General features: G+C 44.2%; 1 protein-coding gene across 4 annotated transcripts in view; it reads right to left on the bottom strand.

Annotated features, from left to right (window-relative positions):
* The window catches only part of sema5ba (sema domain, seven thrombospondin repeats (type 1 and type 1-like), transmembrane domain (TM) and short cytoplasmic domain, (semaphorin) 5Ba), a 350,416-nt gene that overhangs the window by 15,786 nt on the left and 315,269 nt on the right, over positions 1 to 19,361 (bottom strand). For all 4 annotated transcript variants that reach the window (XM_052028256.1, XM_052028245.1, XM_052028265.1 and 1 more), the window contains 2 exons: positions 15,304 to 15,474; positions 3,156 to 3,305 (listed from right to left, as the gene is read on the bottom strand). In XM_052028256.1, coding sequence (XP_051884216.1) covers positions 3,156 to 3,305; positions 15,304 to 15,474 — 321 coding nt within the window. The remainder of the gene's footprint in view (positions 1 to 3,155; positions 3,306 to 15,303; positions 15,475 to 19,361) is intronic.

Genomic DNA, 19,361 nt, shown 5'->3' with positions numbered 1-19,361 from the left:
ATTACTACTCCTAGGAACGATTCCTAACAGAATAATCCAAGAATTGGAAATAAATTAAAAATATCTCAAAGTCAAAAGTTGTGAAGCCTGACTGTGAAGCTGCTGGATTATCATCAAAATCCAATTGGTTCATGGTGCCCTTTGGGGAATTAAATTTATCCTCGTCCTACCGGTATGTGCACCGGAGGGGGTGCAGGGAGATTAACCAGGATGCTGCCTGGAATGAAGCATCACAGTTATAGGGAGAGACTGGATAGGCTGGGGTTGTTTTCCCTGAAGTGGAGGAAGTTGAGGGGTGACCTGACAGAGGTATAGAGGTATAGAAAATTTGAGGAGGATAGTAAAAATCTTTTCCCCATGGCAAAGACAAAAGGACATAGATTTAAAAAGTCATACAGCAATACAGCAATACAGGCCCTTCAGCCCAACCAGTCCATGCCGACCACGGTGCCCAACCAGCTAGTCCAAATTTCCAGCATTCGGCCCATATCCCTCTAGGCCTACCGCTGCATATACCTATCCAAGTGCTTCTTAAATACTATTGTACCTGCCTCAAATACTTTCTCTGGCAGCTCGTTCCATAATCTACCTTGTTCTGACCTTGCACCTTATTGTCTACCTGCACTGCATTTCCCTGTAGCTGTGACACTTTACTCTGCATTCTGCTATTGTTTTTACCCTGTACTACCTCAACGCACTGTGTAATGAATTGACCTGTACGAATGGTATGCAAGACAAGTTTTTCACTGTACAAGTGACAATAATAAACCAATACCATGTACTCACCGCCCTCTGCATGAAAAAGTTGCCTCTCAGGTCCTTTTTAAATCTTTTCTCTCTCACCCTAAACCTCTGCCGCCTAGTTTTGGACTCCCCCTCCCCTGGGGAAAAGACCATTACCGTCCACCTTCTCTATGCCTCTCATAATTTTAAACACTTCTATAACATCGCCCCTCATTCTCCTGCATTCTAAGGAATAAAGACCCAGCCTGGCCAACCTCTCCCCATAACTCAGGCCCTCTAATCTGGGCAACATCCTCATTAAAGTGAGGGGATCTGATGGACAATTACAATTTACATAGAGGGTGGTTGGAATCTGCAATGCATTGCCTGAAGAGGTGGTGAAGGCAAATATATTCACATTTAAGAAACATCTAGACAACTACATGAATCGCCAAGGCATAGAAGGCTATGGACCTATCACAGGTAAATGGGATTAGTGTAGGGAGGTGTACCAAGCGCATGGACATAGCATGCTGAAGGGTCTGTTTCCGTTGGACTCTATGACTATGTGGTTAATTTTTAACAGCTCTCTGAATTGGCCAACGAGCCATTCAGCTGGACTATTACCAACCACAAGGGCAGAAGTGCAATAAATATTGTCTTCACCAGCAGTGACAATGTTCCAGGAATGAATAAACAAAATAGATTCCCAAGCTCATGCCCTCAAGTAGAAACCTGTGACAGTGCAGTCTCCTCATGTTCTAATGACAGGGTGATCAGTAATGGTGACAGCCTCATGTTTAAGGAGCTGAGCCATGCCATTTCATAAATTTTGAGTAAGATAAGATACTATATCTTTATTAGTCACATGTACATTGAAACACACAGTGAAATGCATCTTTTACGTTGAGTGTTTTGGGGGCAGCCCCCAAGTATCGCCACGCTTCCAGCGCCCACATAGCATGCCCACAACTTCCTAACCCGCATGGCTTTGGAATATGGGAGGAAACCAGAGCACCCGGAGGAAACCCACACAGACATGGGGAGAACGTACAAACCCCTTACAGACAGCAGCCGGAATTGAACCTGGGTCGTTGGCGCTGTAATAGCATTACGCTAACCACTGCACTACTGTTGAAGGAGTGTTCCAAGGTATTTTGCGTCTGCAGTTCCATTTAGACATATTTCTGAAGGACTATTAGATCATTATTTGATGGGATCTTCCTTGATAAGATCTGATCTTGTTTAAGGTCGTTCCATCTTTCCACTCCAACAAAGAGTCTAACTATCTACCCTTGATCTTCAATGATATTACCATCTCCGAGTTCCCCACCATCAACATCTGAGAGGTCACTGTAGACTAGCAGCTCAATCGGATCAGCCACATGAATACTGAGCATCCAATTTCGGGGCATAGGCTTGATATCCCGCAGTGAGTGCCGCCATTTACAAGGCACAGATCAGGAGCATAAGTGAACATCGACCACTTGCCTGGATGAGTTCACGTCCAGCAACGCTTAGAAAGCTCAACGCCATCTGGGATAAAGAGGACTACTTTACTGGCACCCCATTCACCAACCATTCATTCTCAGTGAGCAGTGGCTACAGTGTGGACCATCTGCAAAATGCACTGCAGTAACTCATCCAAGCTATTGTGACAGCATCTCCCAAATCCGTGGGCTCTGCCATCAAGCAGGGCAAGAGCAGTATGAGTGTGGGAAGATTTCCACCCCCAGGCTTCTGCCCAGGTCACACACCATCCGGTTAACTGCTCCCCCTCTGCCTCTTTTCTCCTCCTCCTGATCGACCCCATCACCCTGTCTCTTTCCCCTCCTCCACCCTCTCTATCTGCCCAGACCCCCCCACTGGTTCCCCTCCCCCACTACTCCCATCTGCCCTCCCCACCTCTCTCCCTTCGTTCCACGCTCTACCTTCCTTTCCTATCAGGTTCCCTTTGTCACCTCCACCTATCACCTCCCAACTTCCATCGTTATTCCCACTCTCGAAACGTCAACCATCCGCTTCCCTCCACGGATGCTGCCTGACCTGCTGAGTTCCTCCAGCATCTTGTGTGTTGCTCCAGGTTCCAGCACCTGTAGCCTCTTGAGTCTCCATTTTACTACTACTGTGTTGTACAATCCCATAAAACTAGGTTAAAGATCAGGCAACAACTTGAGGATCTTAAATGTCCCCCATCCCCACCCCCCTCCCATCTGCCCCGCCCCAAGCACTGCTGAGGAGCAGCTCAGGTTAATATCACCCATGATAAAAGTCCACCTCCACACCGCCAGACTTTGACCTCATATACTCGTTATTTACTCATTTTTCGGTGTGTTCTCTGCATGGATCGATGGGTGGGGTGACTGTTTCCCGTTCCTAACGCTCCCTCAAAGTCGCACTGGATACCACAAGTCAGATCACCAGCCTGTTACCTGGGATTTCATTGTAGAGACAGGGTCGATACTGTGTGCTGTTCCCCACACACTGCCCCACCCCTGGATTGGACACGTCACACTGACGACTGCGGGACTGTGTGCCGTCTTCATCGCACAGGCTCCACTCCGTCCACACCGACCAGCCACCTTACAAAACACAAGAGTATATTTTTTATGTCCATTGTAAGCAAATCCTTTCCTTAATAATAACACCATGTTTTTCTTAACAAAGTTACTGGGCACCAATTATAAGTTTCCACATCTCTGTGGGACGTTTGAAACGGCTCCAAGTAGTATAAATTACTGAAAAGTCACTATTTTACAAGACAATGGTGAGGCTTCATTTTGAATATTGTGTTCCATTTTCGTTACCCTGGGATAGGAAAGATGCTATAAGGAAAGACTATTGAACGGTTCCCTTGTATGATGAGATGGACTCTTGACCTCACAATCTACCTTGTTTGACCTTGCACCTTATTGTCTACCTGCAATGCACTTCCCTGTAGCTGTGACACTTTACTCTGTATTCTGTTATTGTTTTTACCCTGTACTACCTCAATGCACTGTGTAATGAATTGATCTGGACGAACGGTATGCAGGACAAGTTTTGCCCTGTACCTTGGTACAAGTGACAATAATAAACCAATACCAATATCAATAACAATACCATTAAGGTGGAAAGAAGGCAGAAAAGATTTTTGAGGATGTTGCCAGTACTCAAGGGACTGAGTTATGGAGAGAGGTTGAGCAGGCTAGGACTTTATTCAGTGCAGGAGAATGAGGGGTGATCTTGTACAGGTGTATAAAATCATGAGGGGCATAGACAGGGTGAAAGAACACAGTCTTTTTCCTGGGGCTGGGGAATCGAGAACTAGAGGGCATAGGCTTAGGGTAAGAGGGGAGAGATTTAATAGGAACCTGAGGGGGAACTTTTTCACCCAGAAGGTGGTCCATATATGGAACGAGCTGCCAGAGGAAGTGGATGAGGCAGGCACAATAACAACATTTAAAAGACACTTGGACAGGTACATGGATAGGAAAGGGCCAAACATGAGCAAATGGGACTTAGGTTAGATGGACATCGTGGGCAGTATGGACCAGTTGGGCCGATGGTTCTGTTTCTATGCTCTATGACTCTACAAGTTTATGAAGAGCTATTATTATGTTAGAGAAGGAATGGTGTGGGAAAAGCTGTGGTGTGAACAAGGAGAGGGTGGTTTGGGTGCTGGATGAAGGTGTAGTGCAGTTCAACGCTGGAGCTCCCTGCATGATAAAAGACTTTCAGATTAAATGAAGCTTATGACAATTGCAAGATCTGTGATACAACAGAGAATCAAACTGAAAGCAGAAAGTGCAGAGGAGATTAAAAAAAGAGATACAAAGACAGAGAAAAAGACTGCTACCCAACAGAAAAAAACCATAGTCTTCCATAAACATTTAAATAGTAAACGATGAATCAGAAGGGTAATTTTGCGGGAGGTGCAAGACCAGGCTGAGATACAAAATGAATGCTTTACACCTGTCTTCACTAGAGCATTTGAGTCTGCCAATGTAGCAGGAGAATAGACAATCGGACAGGACTAAAATAACGCTTCAAATGCTGTCAGTTCTCAAAACAGCAAAGCTGCTTGGTCTTCTGGAGCTATTAAGGGAAGCTGGGAAATTGTAGAGGCTCTGGCCCAGTCTTTACCATCTATATTTACATTACCATACATTTTCTTGTGACATAGAAGGAGGCCATTCTGCCCATTGAGTCTATGCTGGGTCTCAGAGCAATCCCATTCCTCCAATAATTTTCCTTGCAGCCTATTGTCCCCTTTTTGACATCAATCTCCCCCATATTCCACCACTCAGCTGTACACTTAGGAACAATTTACAGTGGTCAATTAACCTACCAACCTGCACAGCTTTGGGATGTAGAACGAAACTGGAGCACCTGGAAGAAAACCACGTGGTCACAGGGAGAACGTGCAAACTCCGCACAGATAGCACCCGAGGTCAGGATTGAACCAGGTCACTAGAGCTGTGAGGCAGTGTCTCTACTAGCCGCACCACTGTGCTGCCCTATATTTTGGGCCCCGTATCTTAGGAAAGATGTGCTGGCCCTGGAGAGGGTCCAGGGGAAGTTCACAAGAATGATTCTGGGTATGAAAGGCTTAATGTATGAGGAGCATTTCATCGCTCTGGGCCTGTACTCGATAGAGTTCAGAATGATGAGGGGGAATCTCATTGAAACCTAGTGAATATTGAAAGGCCTGGATAGAGTGGACATGGAGAGGACGATTCCATTAATAGGAAAGCCTACGATTCAAGGGCACAACTTCAGAATAAAGGGATGTCCCTTTAGGACTGAGATATGGAGGAATTTCTTCAGTCAGGGGGTGGTGAATCTGTGGAAATCGTTGCCACAGAGGGCTGTGGAGACCAAGTCATTTAGTGTATTTAAGGCAGAGATTGATAGGTTCTTGATTGGTAAGGGGATTAAGGGTTATGGGGAGAAGGCAGGAGAATGGAGCTGAAAAAAATCAACCATGATCGAATGGTGGAGCAGACTCGATGGGCCGAATGTCCTAATTCTGCTTCTGTATCTAATGGTCTATGTTAATGACCTAGTTGAGTGCACAGAACATAATATCAAGGTCTCCAGATGAAACAAAATTCAAAAGTACGATAAACAATGAGGAACTCTGCAATAGACTTCAAGAAGATATATCCATAGGTGCCAGAATGTGCTGCATCATGAGAATAAGCACCTCCCCCTCACCAACAATATTCTGGGGGGGGGGGGGGGGGTCATTATCATTAAGTTACCTGGACCAGCCTCTTTAAATAGTGCTGTCACTGGTATTTGGTCCCGGAACTCCTTGCCCCTTCATGCTATGTGACTATCTTCTCCACAAGGGACTATGGAATGGGTCAGTGGGACTAGTGGAATAAAGTTTCGGCACAGACTAGAAGGGCCAAATGGCCTGTTTTCTGTGCTGTAGTGTTCTATGGTTCTAAGGACTGCAGTCATTCAAGAAGGTGGTTCACCTTCTAGAGTGACCTTATGGAGGTTTATAAAAGCATGAGGTGCATTGATAGGGTAGATAGTCACCGTCTTTTTTCCAGGGTAAAACTAGAGGGCAAAACTTTAAGGTGAGAGGGGAAAGACTTATGGAGATCTGAGGATCAAGTTTTTCACATAAGAGGGTGGTGGGTATATGGAGTGAGCTGGTAGAGGTAGGTAAAATTACAACATTTAAAAACATTTGGTCAGGTACATGGATAGGAAAAGTTTAGAGGGATATGGGTCAAATGCAGCCAAATTGGACTAGCTGGGACAGATATCTTGGGTTGGCATGGATGAGTTGGGCCAAGGGGCCTGTTTCTGTGTTGTATATGAATCTAAAAATAACTGGCCTTGCCAGCAGTACCCTGATTCCGTGAAACAAACGCACATTGGAAAAGAGCGATTCAGAAGAGAAGGAAAACACATGAAGAACAGAAATGGAAAAAAAACAGAGAATGAAAAGAAGATGAGTGTAGATTCAGTGAGAGGATGGTGAAGAGCATGACAGATCAGTGGAAAGACAAACACCTGGTTGCATGGTGAGAGATGAGTGTGCAGATATCCAGAGATAGTTCAATCAGAGCAACAGAGATGCAACAGCAGAAAGAAACTGCATAGAGAGAGAGGGAGGGACAAATAAAGATAGAAAGCGATAGAAAGAGGCCTAGAGAACACGAGAAAGCCAGAAACAGAGAGGAGACACAAAGAGACAACATACGGAATAAGAGACGAGGAGAGAGAAAGAATGCTGGGGAGATCCAAAGTCACAGGTAGAGTGAGCGACCAAAATAGAGAGTGATAGAAAGTACGAGAGTGAGACCAGAGAGAAAGATATTGACAGTGAGTGAGAAAGATGGAGAGAAAAGGAGAGAATAGAGAGAGAGATAGAGAGAGAGAGAGAGAGAGAGAAAGGGAGAGACAGACAGAGAGAGACAGAGATAGAGAGAGAGAGAGATAGAGAGAGAGAGAGAGAGAAAGGGAGAGACAGACAGAAAGAGACAGAGAGAGACAAGAGAGACAGACAGAGAGAAAGGGAGAGAGAAAGGAAGAGAGATACAGAGAGAGAGAGCATGAGAGAGAGAGACAGAGGATCAATAAGAAAACTAAAATAGATAGGCAGGCAAAGAACAACTAGCTAATGAGATATCCCAGCAAACAGAAAGAAGCTGTTGGGGAAACAAAGACAAAACAGAGAAAAACGAAACCAGTTACCATGTTTAATCTTTTCCCCATTGTATGTGGGACTGAACACACAGAAACAATTTCGCAAGTCCAACATTTCTCCTGTCACCGTTTGCTCCAGGGTTCACAGAAAGATTCACAATCAAATTTTATCCAACTTGAGTAGAAATACCAAACTCAGAGACTGGTGGCACAGAAATTAATCAGAATTGATTTTTGGCAGCAGTACTGCTGGCTGGATATATTTTAGGAACAGAAAGAATGTGCAGGAAAGTATCCATTTATCCAATTACAAGCCTTGCACAACAGGTATACGAGGGGAGTTTCTTGTACATAAATCTTAATTAGCAAGGGTAATTTGGAAAAGCATCTCATTATTTTTAATAACATACTTTGACTAGGGAGCAGCACAGCTGTTAACACAGTATTTCAGGGCTCTGTTGCAGTCAGTCCCTATAGTGCTGGGGGTTCAGTTTATGGCCACTGACTATGGTATAATAGAACCATAGAACCATAGAACACTACAGCACAGAAAACAGGCCATTTGGCCCTTCTAGTCTGTGCCGAAACTTTATTCCTCTAGTCCCATTGACCTGCACCCAGTCCATAACCCTCCAGACCTCTCCCATCCATGTATCTATCCAGTTTATTCTCAAAACTTAAGAGTGGGCCCGCATTTACCACATCAGATGGCAGCTTGTTCCACACTCCCACCACTCTTGGAGTGAAGAATTTCCCCCTAATGTTCCCCTAAACCTTTCCCCTTTCACCTTAAAGCCATGTCCTCTTGTACTTATCTCTCCTAATCTAGGTGGAAAGAGCCTACTCGCATTTACTCTGTCTATACCCCTCATAATTTTGTAAACCTCTATTAAATCTCCCTTCATTCTTCTAAGCTCCAAGGAATAAAGTCCTAACCTGTTCAATCTTTCCCTCTAACTCAACTCCTGAAGACCCGGCAACATTCTAGTAAATCTCCTCTGCCCTCTTTCAATCTTACTGATATCCTTCCTATAGTTAGGTGACCAGAACTGCACACAATACTCCAAATTTGGCCTCACCAATGTCTTATACAACCTCACCATAACATCCCAACTCCTATACTCAATACTTTGATTTATGAATGCCAGGATGCCAAAAGCCTTCTTTACAACCCTGTCTACCTGTGACGCCACTTTCAGGGAATTATGTATCTGAATTCCCAGATTCCTTTGTTCCTCTGCACTCCTCAGTGCCCTACCATTTACTGTGTATGTCCTACCTTGATTTGTCCTTCCAAAATGCAACACCTCACACTTGTCTGCATTAAATTCCATCTGCCATTTTCTGGCCCATTTTTCCGGTTGATCCAGATCCCTCTGCAAGCTTTCCTCGCTGTCCACAACACCTCCAATCTTAGTGTCATCAGCAAACTTGTTGATCCAATTCACCACATTATCATCTAGATCATTAATATAGACAACAAACAACAATGGTCCCAGCACAGATCCCTGAGGCACACCACTAGTCAACGGCCTCCAGTCTGAGAAACAATCATCCACTACCACTCTCTGTCTTCTCCCACACAGCCAGTTTCGAATCCAGTTTACAACCTCTCCATGGATACCTAGGGTCTGAACCTTCTGAAATAACCTCCCATGTGGGACCTTCTCAAAGGCCTTACTAAAGTCCATGTAGACAACATCCACAGCCTTTCCTTCATCTACTTTCTTGGTCACCTCCTCGAAAAACTCTACAAGATTCGTTAAATACTATCTACCATGCACAAAGCCATGCTGACTATCCTTAATCAGCCCTTGGCTGTCCAAGGTGGGGTCATGGTATTGACCTTTGCTGACCCAAGCTCAGTAGCAAGGGAACAAAGGCCACAAAACTCCACCTTCACCACCGTTGTACCTATCCAATGTTCTTCTGACCAGCCATGATCTTGTTGGACGATGGTACAGGGTTTGAGGGGCTGAATGACCCACTTCTGCTCTCTTACATGGAGATGAATCATAGCCAGCTGTTGCTCAGGCTAAGGCGCAACAGAAGAAACTCTTGATCTCCACTCCAAAGCACCTTACTGTCTCTGAGTGGACATTTCACCTCATGGGGCAATCTAAAACCAGGGGCATTGTTTCAGAATAAAGGTCATCCATTTAAGACTGAGGTAAGGAGGGTAACGAATCTATAGAGAGAATCTTTCCTCTTGTGGGAGAATCTAGAACCAGGAGTCACTGTTTAATAATAAGGGGCTGCCTATTTAAGATGAGGCAAAAAATTCTCTCAGATAGTCATGAGTTTTTGGAATCCTCTTCCCTAAATGGTTGTAGAAGCAGAGTCTTTGAATAATTTTAAGGCAGGGGTAAATAGATACGTGATAGGCAAGTCAAAAGATATTTGGATAAGTACATGGATAGGAGGGGTTCAGAAGGGTATGGGCTAAATGTGGGCAAATGGGACTAGCTTGGTGGGCACCATGGTCGGCATGAATGAGTTGGGCTGAAGGGCCTGTTTCCATGCTGTATTACTCTATGATTCTAAGCAAGGGGGAGAAAGGTTTTGAGTGAATAGGAATGCATAGTTACAATCAAATCAGCCATGATCTTATTAAATATCAGAGAAGGCTTCAGGAGCCAAGTAACCTATTCATGCTTGTAATTCAAATGTTCGTAAGACTTTAAATGCCAAGTGATGAAGGACTGGGAGGTACGGAAGCTTAAATAACTCTGGGGCTGCATATATAGCCCAACCCAAAAGGGTGGAAGACTTCTCTCTGTCATTTACTAGAGTTCTATATCAGCTAAGGTTGGGCCATCTAATTCCACTTCCAAGTAGGGGTTGTGTCCCCTCCTTCAATTACAACGGGCAGAGATCCGCAAGTTGAGGCGGAAAATTGGAAACGTCTACATTAGCGAAAAGAGAAGTTGCCAACACAAGGTCTGGATTGAGGTCTAGTAGAGCCGTCTGTGGTAAGTGCTCCTGTGCCTGCCACAAGGCTGCCCATTGCTGACAGGAAAGTGGGAGCTCCAGATCGACTGTATGTAAGATCTAGTTTGAGATCAGGAATAGCCTGATGGTGTGTTGGCCAGTGAAGGGGTAAAAGAGGGTAAACTTCACTTTAAAGGTTTGCTCTTCAAGCTCTCCTTTCCCCATAACCCCTTGGAGTATTTACCAACTAGTAACTGTTCCATGTAAACTAGTAAACATTTGGAGACACAAGAGACTGCAGATGCTGGAATCTGGAGCAACACGTAAGATGTTGAAGGAACTCAGTACCTCACATTATGCCTGAGCAGTCTACAACCTGACGGCATGAACACTGAATTCTCCAACTTTAGGTAAACTGCTCCCCCTCTGTCGCTTTTATCTCTCCTCCTGATCTACCCAGTTCCTCCTACACCCCCCCCCAGCCCCCATCACCCTGTTTCTTACCCATCTTCCACCCACACCATCTGTCCATCACCCACACACCCCTCCCACTGGGTCCCATCCCTCCACTGTTCCCACCTGCCCTCCCCACCTCCCTTATTTGGTTCCAGGCTCCACCTTCCTCTCCTATCAGTTCCACCATCTGCAACCCTTGTCGCCTCCACCCATCACCTCCCAGACTCTATCTCCACTCTCCACTCCCCCATCTGCCTATCACCCCTGCTCACCTGGATCCACCTATCACCTGCCAGCTCTTACATAGAACATAGAACATTGAACTGTACAGCACAGAACAGGCCCTTCGGCCCACAATGTTGTGCCGACATAGCTAATCCCTCCTACCTACAGAATGCCCATATCCCTCCATTTTCCTCATTCATGTGCCCATCCAAGCCCCTCTTAAAAGCCCCCAATGAATTTGCCTCCACCACCCTATCAGGCTCTTGCTCCACCCCTTCCCCTCACCTCTTTATACTGGCTACCTCCCCTTCGTCTGTCAGTCCTGATGAAGGGTCTCGACCCAAAACCTCAACTATCCATTTCCCTCCAATAAATGCTGCCTGACCTGCTGAGTTAGAGTCATAGATTCAGATAGGCATAGAGCACTACAGCACAGAAACGGGCCCTTTGGCCCATCTAGTCCATGCCGGCCTGGTGTTCTGCCTAGTTCCATCTACCTGCACCCAGACCATATCCCTCCATACCTCTCTTATCCATGCACCTATCCAAACTTCTCTTAAGTGTCACAATTGAACCCACATCCACCACTTCCGCTGGCAGCTCGTTCCACACTCGCACCACCCTCTGAGTAAAGTAGTTCCCCCTCAGATTCCCCTTAAATATTTCACCTTTCACCCCAACCCTATGACCTCTTAGTTCTAGTCTCACCCAACCTGAGGGGAAAAAGCCTGTGTGCATTCACCCTGTCTATACCCCTCATAATTTTGTATATCTCTATAAGATCTCCCCTCATTCTCCTGCGCTCCAGGGAATGAAGTCCTAACCTATTCAATCTTTCCTAGTAACTCAGGTCATCAAGTTCCAGCAACATCCGTGTAAATTTTCTCTGCACTCTTTCAAGCTTATTGATATCTTTCCTGTAGGTAGCTGACCAGAACAGCACACAATACTCTGGCCTCACCAAAGTCTTATACAACTTCAACATAACATCCCAACTCCTGTACTCAATGCCCTGATTTATGAAGGCCAATGTGCCAAAAGCTCTCTTTGCGACCCTCCAGTTCCTCCAGCATCTTGTGTGTTGTTAGTAAAAACTTGTTTCTGTTCCCCATCTGTGGCTCTTTTCTGTCAGAGAGGACCAGAGGAATATTGACATTGGTGAAGAAGGGTTAAAACTGAGCAATATTCTTGCCCTTTGTTAGCATGAAAATTCCTCACAAGAGATGCTGTCATTTGGTTGGAACAGTTAAGGTGAGATGATAACGGGCTGGTTGTGATACCAGTGTTGAGAATGTGTTGCACCAGGGGACTGATCACACACACGGGGGATCACACTCCTCATAAGGTGTTTAATTTTGTTCCAGAGGTGTTTAATTTTATCCTCTGATTAAACCTTAACACCATGACAAGTAGCAACAGAAGTTCAAATTGGGAAAAGATCTTGCTGCTGAGTTAGACAGTTGGGAGTTCAAGACCTACTCCAGAGACTTGAGTGCTGGCTACCTATGCTAACACACTGGTGCTACAGCGTAAGAAGTGTTGTTCCTCAGATAAAGGATTATCAGATAATCAATAGTGGCCTAAATGAATACTTGAAATGTCAGACAATCTGCTGGAGGAACTCAGTGGGTTGAGTAGCATCTGTGGGAGGAGAGGAATTGCTGGCATTTCAAGTCAAAACCCCGCATCAGGACCCTTTCCTTTCCTCCCACAGACGCTACTCATCCCACTGAGTTGGGTTGCTAAAGTGTAGCTAAAGTGGCTAGCCACCCACGGAAAAGGGTTGCTTATGTGAATGTAGGTCCCTTGGAAGATGGGAAAGGGGAATTAATACTGGGGAATGCGAAAATATCTGAGGCTTTGAATGACTATTTTGTGTCGCACTTCATGGTGGAGGACGTCTAACATGCCAAAGAGAGATGTTATGGATGCAATGGGAGGTGAGGACCTCGATACAATCGCTGTCACTAAAGAGGTAGTGCTGAGAAAACTAGTGGGCCTAAAGGTAGACAAGTCCTCTGGTCCTGATGGGATGCATCCCAGGGTACTGAAAGAACTGGCGGAAGTTATAGTAGAAGCATTTGCGATAATTTACCAAAATTCTGGACTCTGAGCAGGTTCTGGCGGATTGGAAGACAGCGAACGTCATGCCACTGTTTATAAAAGGATGTCGGCAAAAGGCAGGTAACTATAGGCCAGTCAGCTTAACGTCTGTAGTTGGGAAAATGCTTGAAGCTATCGTTAAGGAAGAAATAGCAAGACATCTGGATAGAAGTGATTCCATCAGGCAGACACAGCATGGATTCAGGAAAGGCAGGTCCTGTCTGACAAGCTTACTGGAGTTCTTTGAGGATATAATGAGCGCAGTGGATGGAGGGGAACAGGTGGATGTTGTATACTTGGATTTCCAGAAGGCATTTGTTAAGGTGTCGCATAAAAGACATCCATATGATAAGGATGCATGGAGTTGGGGGTAATGTATTAGCACGGATAGAGGATTGGTTAACCAATAGAAAGCAGAGAGTTGGGATAAATGGGTGTTTCTCTGGTTGGCAATTACTGGTGAGCGGGGTGCTGCAGGGGTCAGTGCTGGGCCCACAACCGTTCACGATATACATTAACGATTCAGAAGAGGAGACAGAGTGTCGCATATTTAAGTTTTCTGATGACGCTAAATTGAGTGGAAAAGCAAATTGTGCAGAGGATGCGGAGAGTCTGCAGAGAGATATAAATAGGTTAAGTGAGAGGGCAAGGGTCAGGCAGATGGAGTACAATGTTGGTAAAAGCGAGGTCACCCACTTCATAAGGAAAAACAGAAGATCAGATTATTATTTAAATGGTTAAAGACTGCAGCATGCTGTTGTACAGAGGAAGTTGGGAGTGCTTGTGCATGAATCGCAAAAGGTTAGTTTGCAGGTGCAACCGGTTATCAAGAAGGCAAATGGAATGTTGACCTTCATTGCTGGAGGGATTGAATTTAAGAGCAGGGAGGTTATGCTGCAACTGTACAGGGTACTGGTGAGGCCGCACCTGGAGTACTGCCTGCAGTTCTGGTCTCGTTACTTGAGGAAAGATATACTGGCTTTGGAAGTGGTGCAGAGGAGGTTCACCAGGTTAATTCCGGAGATGAGGGGGTTAGCCTATGAGGAGAGGTTGAGTCGCCTGGGTCTATACTCACTGGAATTCAGAAAAATGAGAGGGGATCTTATAGAAACATATAAAACTATGAAAGAGATAGCTAAGATAGAAGCAGGAAGGTTGTTTCCACTGGTAGGTGAGACTAGAACTAGGGGACATAGCCTCAAGATTCGGGGGAATAGATTTAGGATGGAGATGAGGAGGAACTACTTTTCCCAGAGAATAGTGAATCTGTGGAATTCTCTGCCCAGAGAGGCAGTAGAGGCTACCTCATTAAATATATTTAAGACTCAGTTACATAGATTTTTGCATAGTAGGGGAATTAAAGGTTATGGGGAAAAGTCAGGTAGGTGGATTTGAGTCCACATCCAGATCAGCCATGATCTTACTGAATGGCGGAGCAGGCTCAACAGGCCAGATGGCCTACTCCTGCTCCTACTTTCTATGGTCTTATGTACAGATTCCAGCATTTGTAGACTCTTGTGTCTCCAGACTACTTGAAGTGTTCTGGGTCTAAGAGACATATTGTACTCTGCTCCAAACGAGCTGGAATCTTTCAGGAAAAGGACAATTACAGAAGCAAAAGAAGACATAGCAGAGGAGGAGTCTTTCAGACCAATAGTCATAAAGGGAAGATCCATTAGACTGGTTCCAGGGATGGTGTGTTTACTGTATGAGGAGAGGTTGACTAGACTGTATTCCCTAGAGTTTTTTTTTCTGTGCCTCTTGTCCTCTACAGTTGTTGGAATCATGCTTTGCACTCCTAATTCCTAGTCATTACTATACTTAAATAGAGCAGTGGTCCTCATACTGGCCACACAGAGAGCATCTCTACATTTCAGTCATATCTGCAGACAGATCATCAGGGAGTTGAACTGAGCCCCTGAATTTTGTTAAGAGACAACAATTTGTCTTCAAAACTTTCCATCGATAAAATGGACTCTTGACCTCACAATTTACTTCGTCATGGCCCTTGCATCTTATTGTCTGCCTTGCATCTTATTGTCTCCACTCTCTCTGTAATTGTAACACTTTATTCTGCATTCTGTTCTTGCTTTTCCCTTGTACTACCTCAATGGACTGATGTGATGAGATGACCTGTATGGATGGCATGCAAAACAAAGTTTTTCACTGTACCTTGGTACATGAGACAATAATAAACCAGAGTAACCGGCCCACCTTCACAAGCCTGAGTGTTGCAGAGAGCTTCCTCTGAGTGCAGCCCAATGCAGATGTCCCCACTGTTAGCTGGCACTGGATTGGTACAGGTCCGTGTACGCTGGTAGTGTCCACCACCACAAGTGGCAGAGCACAGGGACCAAGGTGACCAGCAGGACCAAGCTCCCTTAACTGAAATAAAAATTGAGAGAAGAGACAGGGTTAGACTATCGCCTAGATATCAAAAACCATAAACCCTTAGTTCAGTCAACAGCACTATCCGTGTCCATGTCTTCAAATCCCACTCCAGAGTCACACCGTCAATGATACCTTCTCTTACCACCAGACTCAAGGACAGCTTCTATCCCAGTGTTATAAAACTCTTGAATAGACCCCCTTATGCAATGAAGATGAACGCTTTATCTTGCAATCTACCTCATCATGGCCTTTGCACTTTATTTGTCTACCTGCACTCCACTTTCTCTGTAACTTTAACACTTTATTCTGCATTTGGTTATTGTTTTTCCTATTGTACTACCTCGACGTACTTATGTCTGGATGGCATGCAAAGCAAAGCTTTTCACTGTATCTTGGTACATATGAGAATAATAAACCAATTACCAATTAAACTGTGGTCCTCTCTGCTAACTCACAGTGACATAAAAGATCACAGAGCAAGAAAGAACAGTGGGGTTCTACCTTGTGTCCTGGATAATATTCCTTTTATTCAACTTTGCTATATGCCATATTGTCTGATTACTATCATACTGCTGTTTGTGAGAGCTTGCATTGGTCACCATGTTTCATATGATATGTTTCATACGTTTCATAAGGCAGGCACGGTAGTGAGGGCAGGTACGGTAGTGTAGCGGTTAGTGTAACGCTATTACAGCGCCAGTCATCCCGGTTCAATTCCAGCTGCTGTCTGCAAGGAGTTTGTATGTTCTCCCCATGTCTGCGTGGGTTTCCTCCGGGTGCTCCAGTTTCCTCCCACATTCCAAAGACATACGGGTTAGGAAGTTGTGGGCACGCTATGTTGGTGCCGGAAGCATGGTGACACTTGTGGTCTGGCCCCCAGAACACTCTACGCAAAAAGATGCATTTCATTGTGTGTTTTGATGTACATATGACTAGTAAAGAAAAATTATCTTATGATAACTGTTTGTCTCAAAATTATTTAATTGGCTATAAAGTGCTAAGGAAAAGAAAGACCAACTATATATTTATATTGTGTCTTTCCCAACCCTTTTGAGATGTCCCAAGATAATCGACATCACAGTTGTAATGTTGGAAACACAGCTCCCAATTTGTACACAAGTTCCCACAAACAGCAGAGAAAAAGACCAGATCATTTATTTTAGAAAGATATAAGAACTTCTCCACTCTCCTTAAAGAGTGTCACATGATCTTTTGCATACGATGCTTTTCACTGTATCTCAGTACATGTGACAAGTCAAGTACCAGTTACCAATGACCAATTAAACTGTGGTCTGTGTTATGGACTCAGTGAAAGTCCCTTTAAGATAGAGAGTGTGTGTGTATGTGTGTGTGGGGCGTGCTTACGTCAATAGAAGATAAAGGACGTAATGACGTTGTTGAAGAAGTAAGAAGAAGAAGAAGGAGAGAGAGAGAGAAGGGAGAGAGACACCAGCCTGCTTGTTTTCTCTATCGATGGATGAGAAACAATAACTGTGTTTGCCACTGAAATCCATGTATGGAAGTTGGAAGTAATCCGGTGGAGTTCACTTTGTTGCTGACCTGTAGAAGGAAACAGGTATTTGTGTGTGGACGACCACGGTTCGGATGCTTTTCAGGGTGAGCAAGTCACTACCGAGTAAACACTGAAGTGTCGTTTGGGTTCCATCGTGGAACATTTGGATTTCGTATGTACTCTCTCTATGTTTTTCTACATCTACATCTTATCTTCAGACAACGGTGGTTGTTGAAGAAGCCCTTGCTCATATTTCACCTTATGGCTTGCGGAACTGAACTTTAAGAACCATTCCGGAACTGGAAGTTTTGGACTTTGTCACACACACACACGAAGAGTTTAGTTTTGGGGTTAACGTTCGAGGTTTAACATTCTTGAATTCTAACATACTAACATTTTTACTTTTATTTTACGTATTATCATAAGTAGTGATTAATAAAATAGTTTTTAACACTGAATCATGCTCAGTGTGTTTCTTTTGTTGCTGGTTTGTGACAAAATTGGGGGCTCGTCCGGGATAGTTCCCAAGGTTAACGAGTGTCGTCTGGGATTGTACCCCAGATTGACGAGATTTGTTCGAGATTCAATCCAAAGATTTTTGAGGGAGGTCTGATAAATTCTTTTTAATTGGCTTGTGTGTGTGGAAACCAGCAGCAATGGATATTAAGGCATTTTTGGAGTCACCAACCCAAAAGGGATTGGAGGTGGCGAAAAAGGATGATTTGATAAAGATTGCTACAAAGCTAAACCTTACAGAAGTAAAGCAGTCTATGAGAAAGGCAGATATTCAGAGATTGATAGCTGGCCATTATGTGGAAAAGAAGGTGTTTGAGAAGGAAGTGTTAAAACAGTTTCCTGGCAGTGAAATAGCAATTTCTGAGGCACAAGTGCAGCTGGCAAAGATAGAAGCTGAACGAGAGCAAACCCAGTTAAAGATAGAGGCTGAACGAGAGCAAAATAAATTAGAAGCTGAACGAGAACAAAAGAGATTAGAGGCTGAACGAGAGCAAACCCAGTTAAAGATAGAGGCTGAACGAGAACAAAAGAGATTAGAGGCTGAACGAGAACAGAAGAAATTAGAGGCCGAACAAGAGGAAAAGAGATTAGACGCTGAACGAGAGCAAACCCAGTTAAAGATAGAGGCCGAACAAAAGCTAACTCAGATGAAGATAGAGGCTGATCTAGCAATGAAGCAGATGGAGCTGGATAACGAGGAGAAAAAGAGGCAGCATGAGTTACAAATGAAGCGTAGGAGTTCGGAATCTGATTCTGATGATGGTTTTTCAGCCAGCAGGGAGGTTCGATTAGTCCCTCCGTTTGAAGAAGATCAGGTTGATCAGTATTTCCAACATTTTGAAAAGGTTGCTGTGAGTTCAAACTGGCCAAGGAAAGGATGGGCTCTTATGGTACAGAGTGTGATTAAAGGTAAAGCTCAAAAAGCTTATTCTGCTTTGTCTGTTGAGGATGCAGCTGATTATACCAAGGTAAAACAAGCTATATTGAAGGCCTATGAATTGGTCCCTGAGGCTTATAGACAAAAATTCAGAGATTTGAGGAAATCTGCAGATCAGACTTATATGGAATTTGCCAATGGAAAGAGAATATGTTTTGAACGATGGTGCCTGGCTAAAAATGTAGATGGGGATTATGATAAGTTGACAGAATTGATACTGGTGGAAGACTTTAAAAGATGTGTTCCAGCTGAATTAACAACATATTTAAATGAAAAGGCAGTGGAAACTTTACAAGAAACTGCTAGGTTGGCAGATGATTATGCTTTAACCCATAAATCCAAATGGGGACAACCTAAAACCTTTCAAAAGAGTTACAAAGACAATCCAGGGAAACCAGAGATTAAATTAGGAGGTAATCAAAAAAGGAAAGGATGAAAAGAAGCCAGGGCTGGAGAAACCTGTTGAGCGTACTTGTTATTACTGTAGGAAACCTGGCCACGTGATATCTAATTGTGCCCTTTTGAAGAAAAAGAAGGAAGCTGGGCCCAATGCTTGCTTTCAGGCAATTAAAAATCAAAAAGGTTTAGGAGATGCTGTTAAAGATCAGTCCTTGCAAGAGGGAAAAGCGGAAAAGTTGGAGGAGGTGAGAAAAGAATTCCGTTCGTATGTATCAGAGGGTTTTGTTTCACTGAATGATGAGTCACCCCAGGTGCCAGTGAAAATTCTTAGAGATACTGGGGCTAGTCAATCTCTCTTGCTGGACAGTGTTTTAAATTTTGGTGAAGAAAGTGACACTGGTGAAGTAAATCTAGTACGAGGCGTTACAGGTGAGACCATGTCTGTCCCTTTTCACAGGGTGATTTTAAAGTCAAAGTTCGTAGAAGGACCAGTCGAGATAGGGATAAGACCTAGTT

This window comes from Pristis pectinata, chromosome 1, assembly GCF_009764475.1.
Source record: "Pristis pectinata isolate sPriPec2 chromosome 1, sPriPec2.1.pri, whole genome shotgun sequence".
Lineage (NCBI taxonomy): Eukaryota > Metazoa > Chordata > Chondrichthyes > Rhinopristiformes > Pristidae > Pristis > Pristis pectinata.
This window is presented reverse-complemented; position numbering and strand designations above follow the sequence as displayed.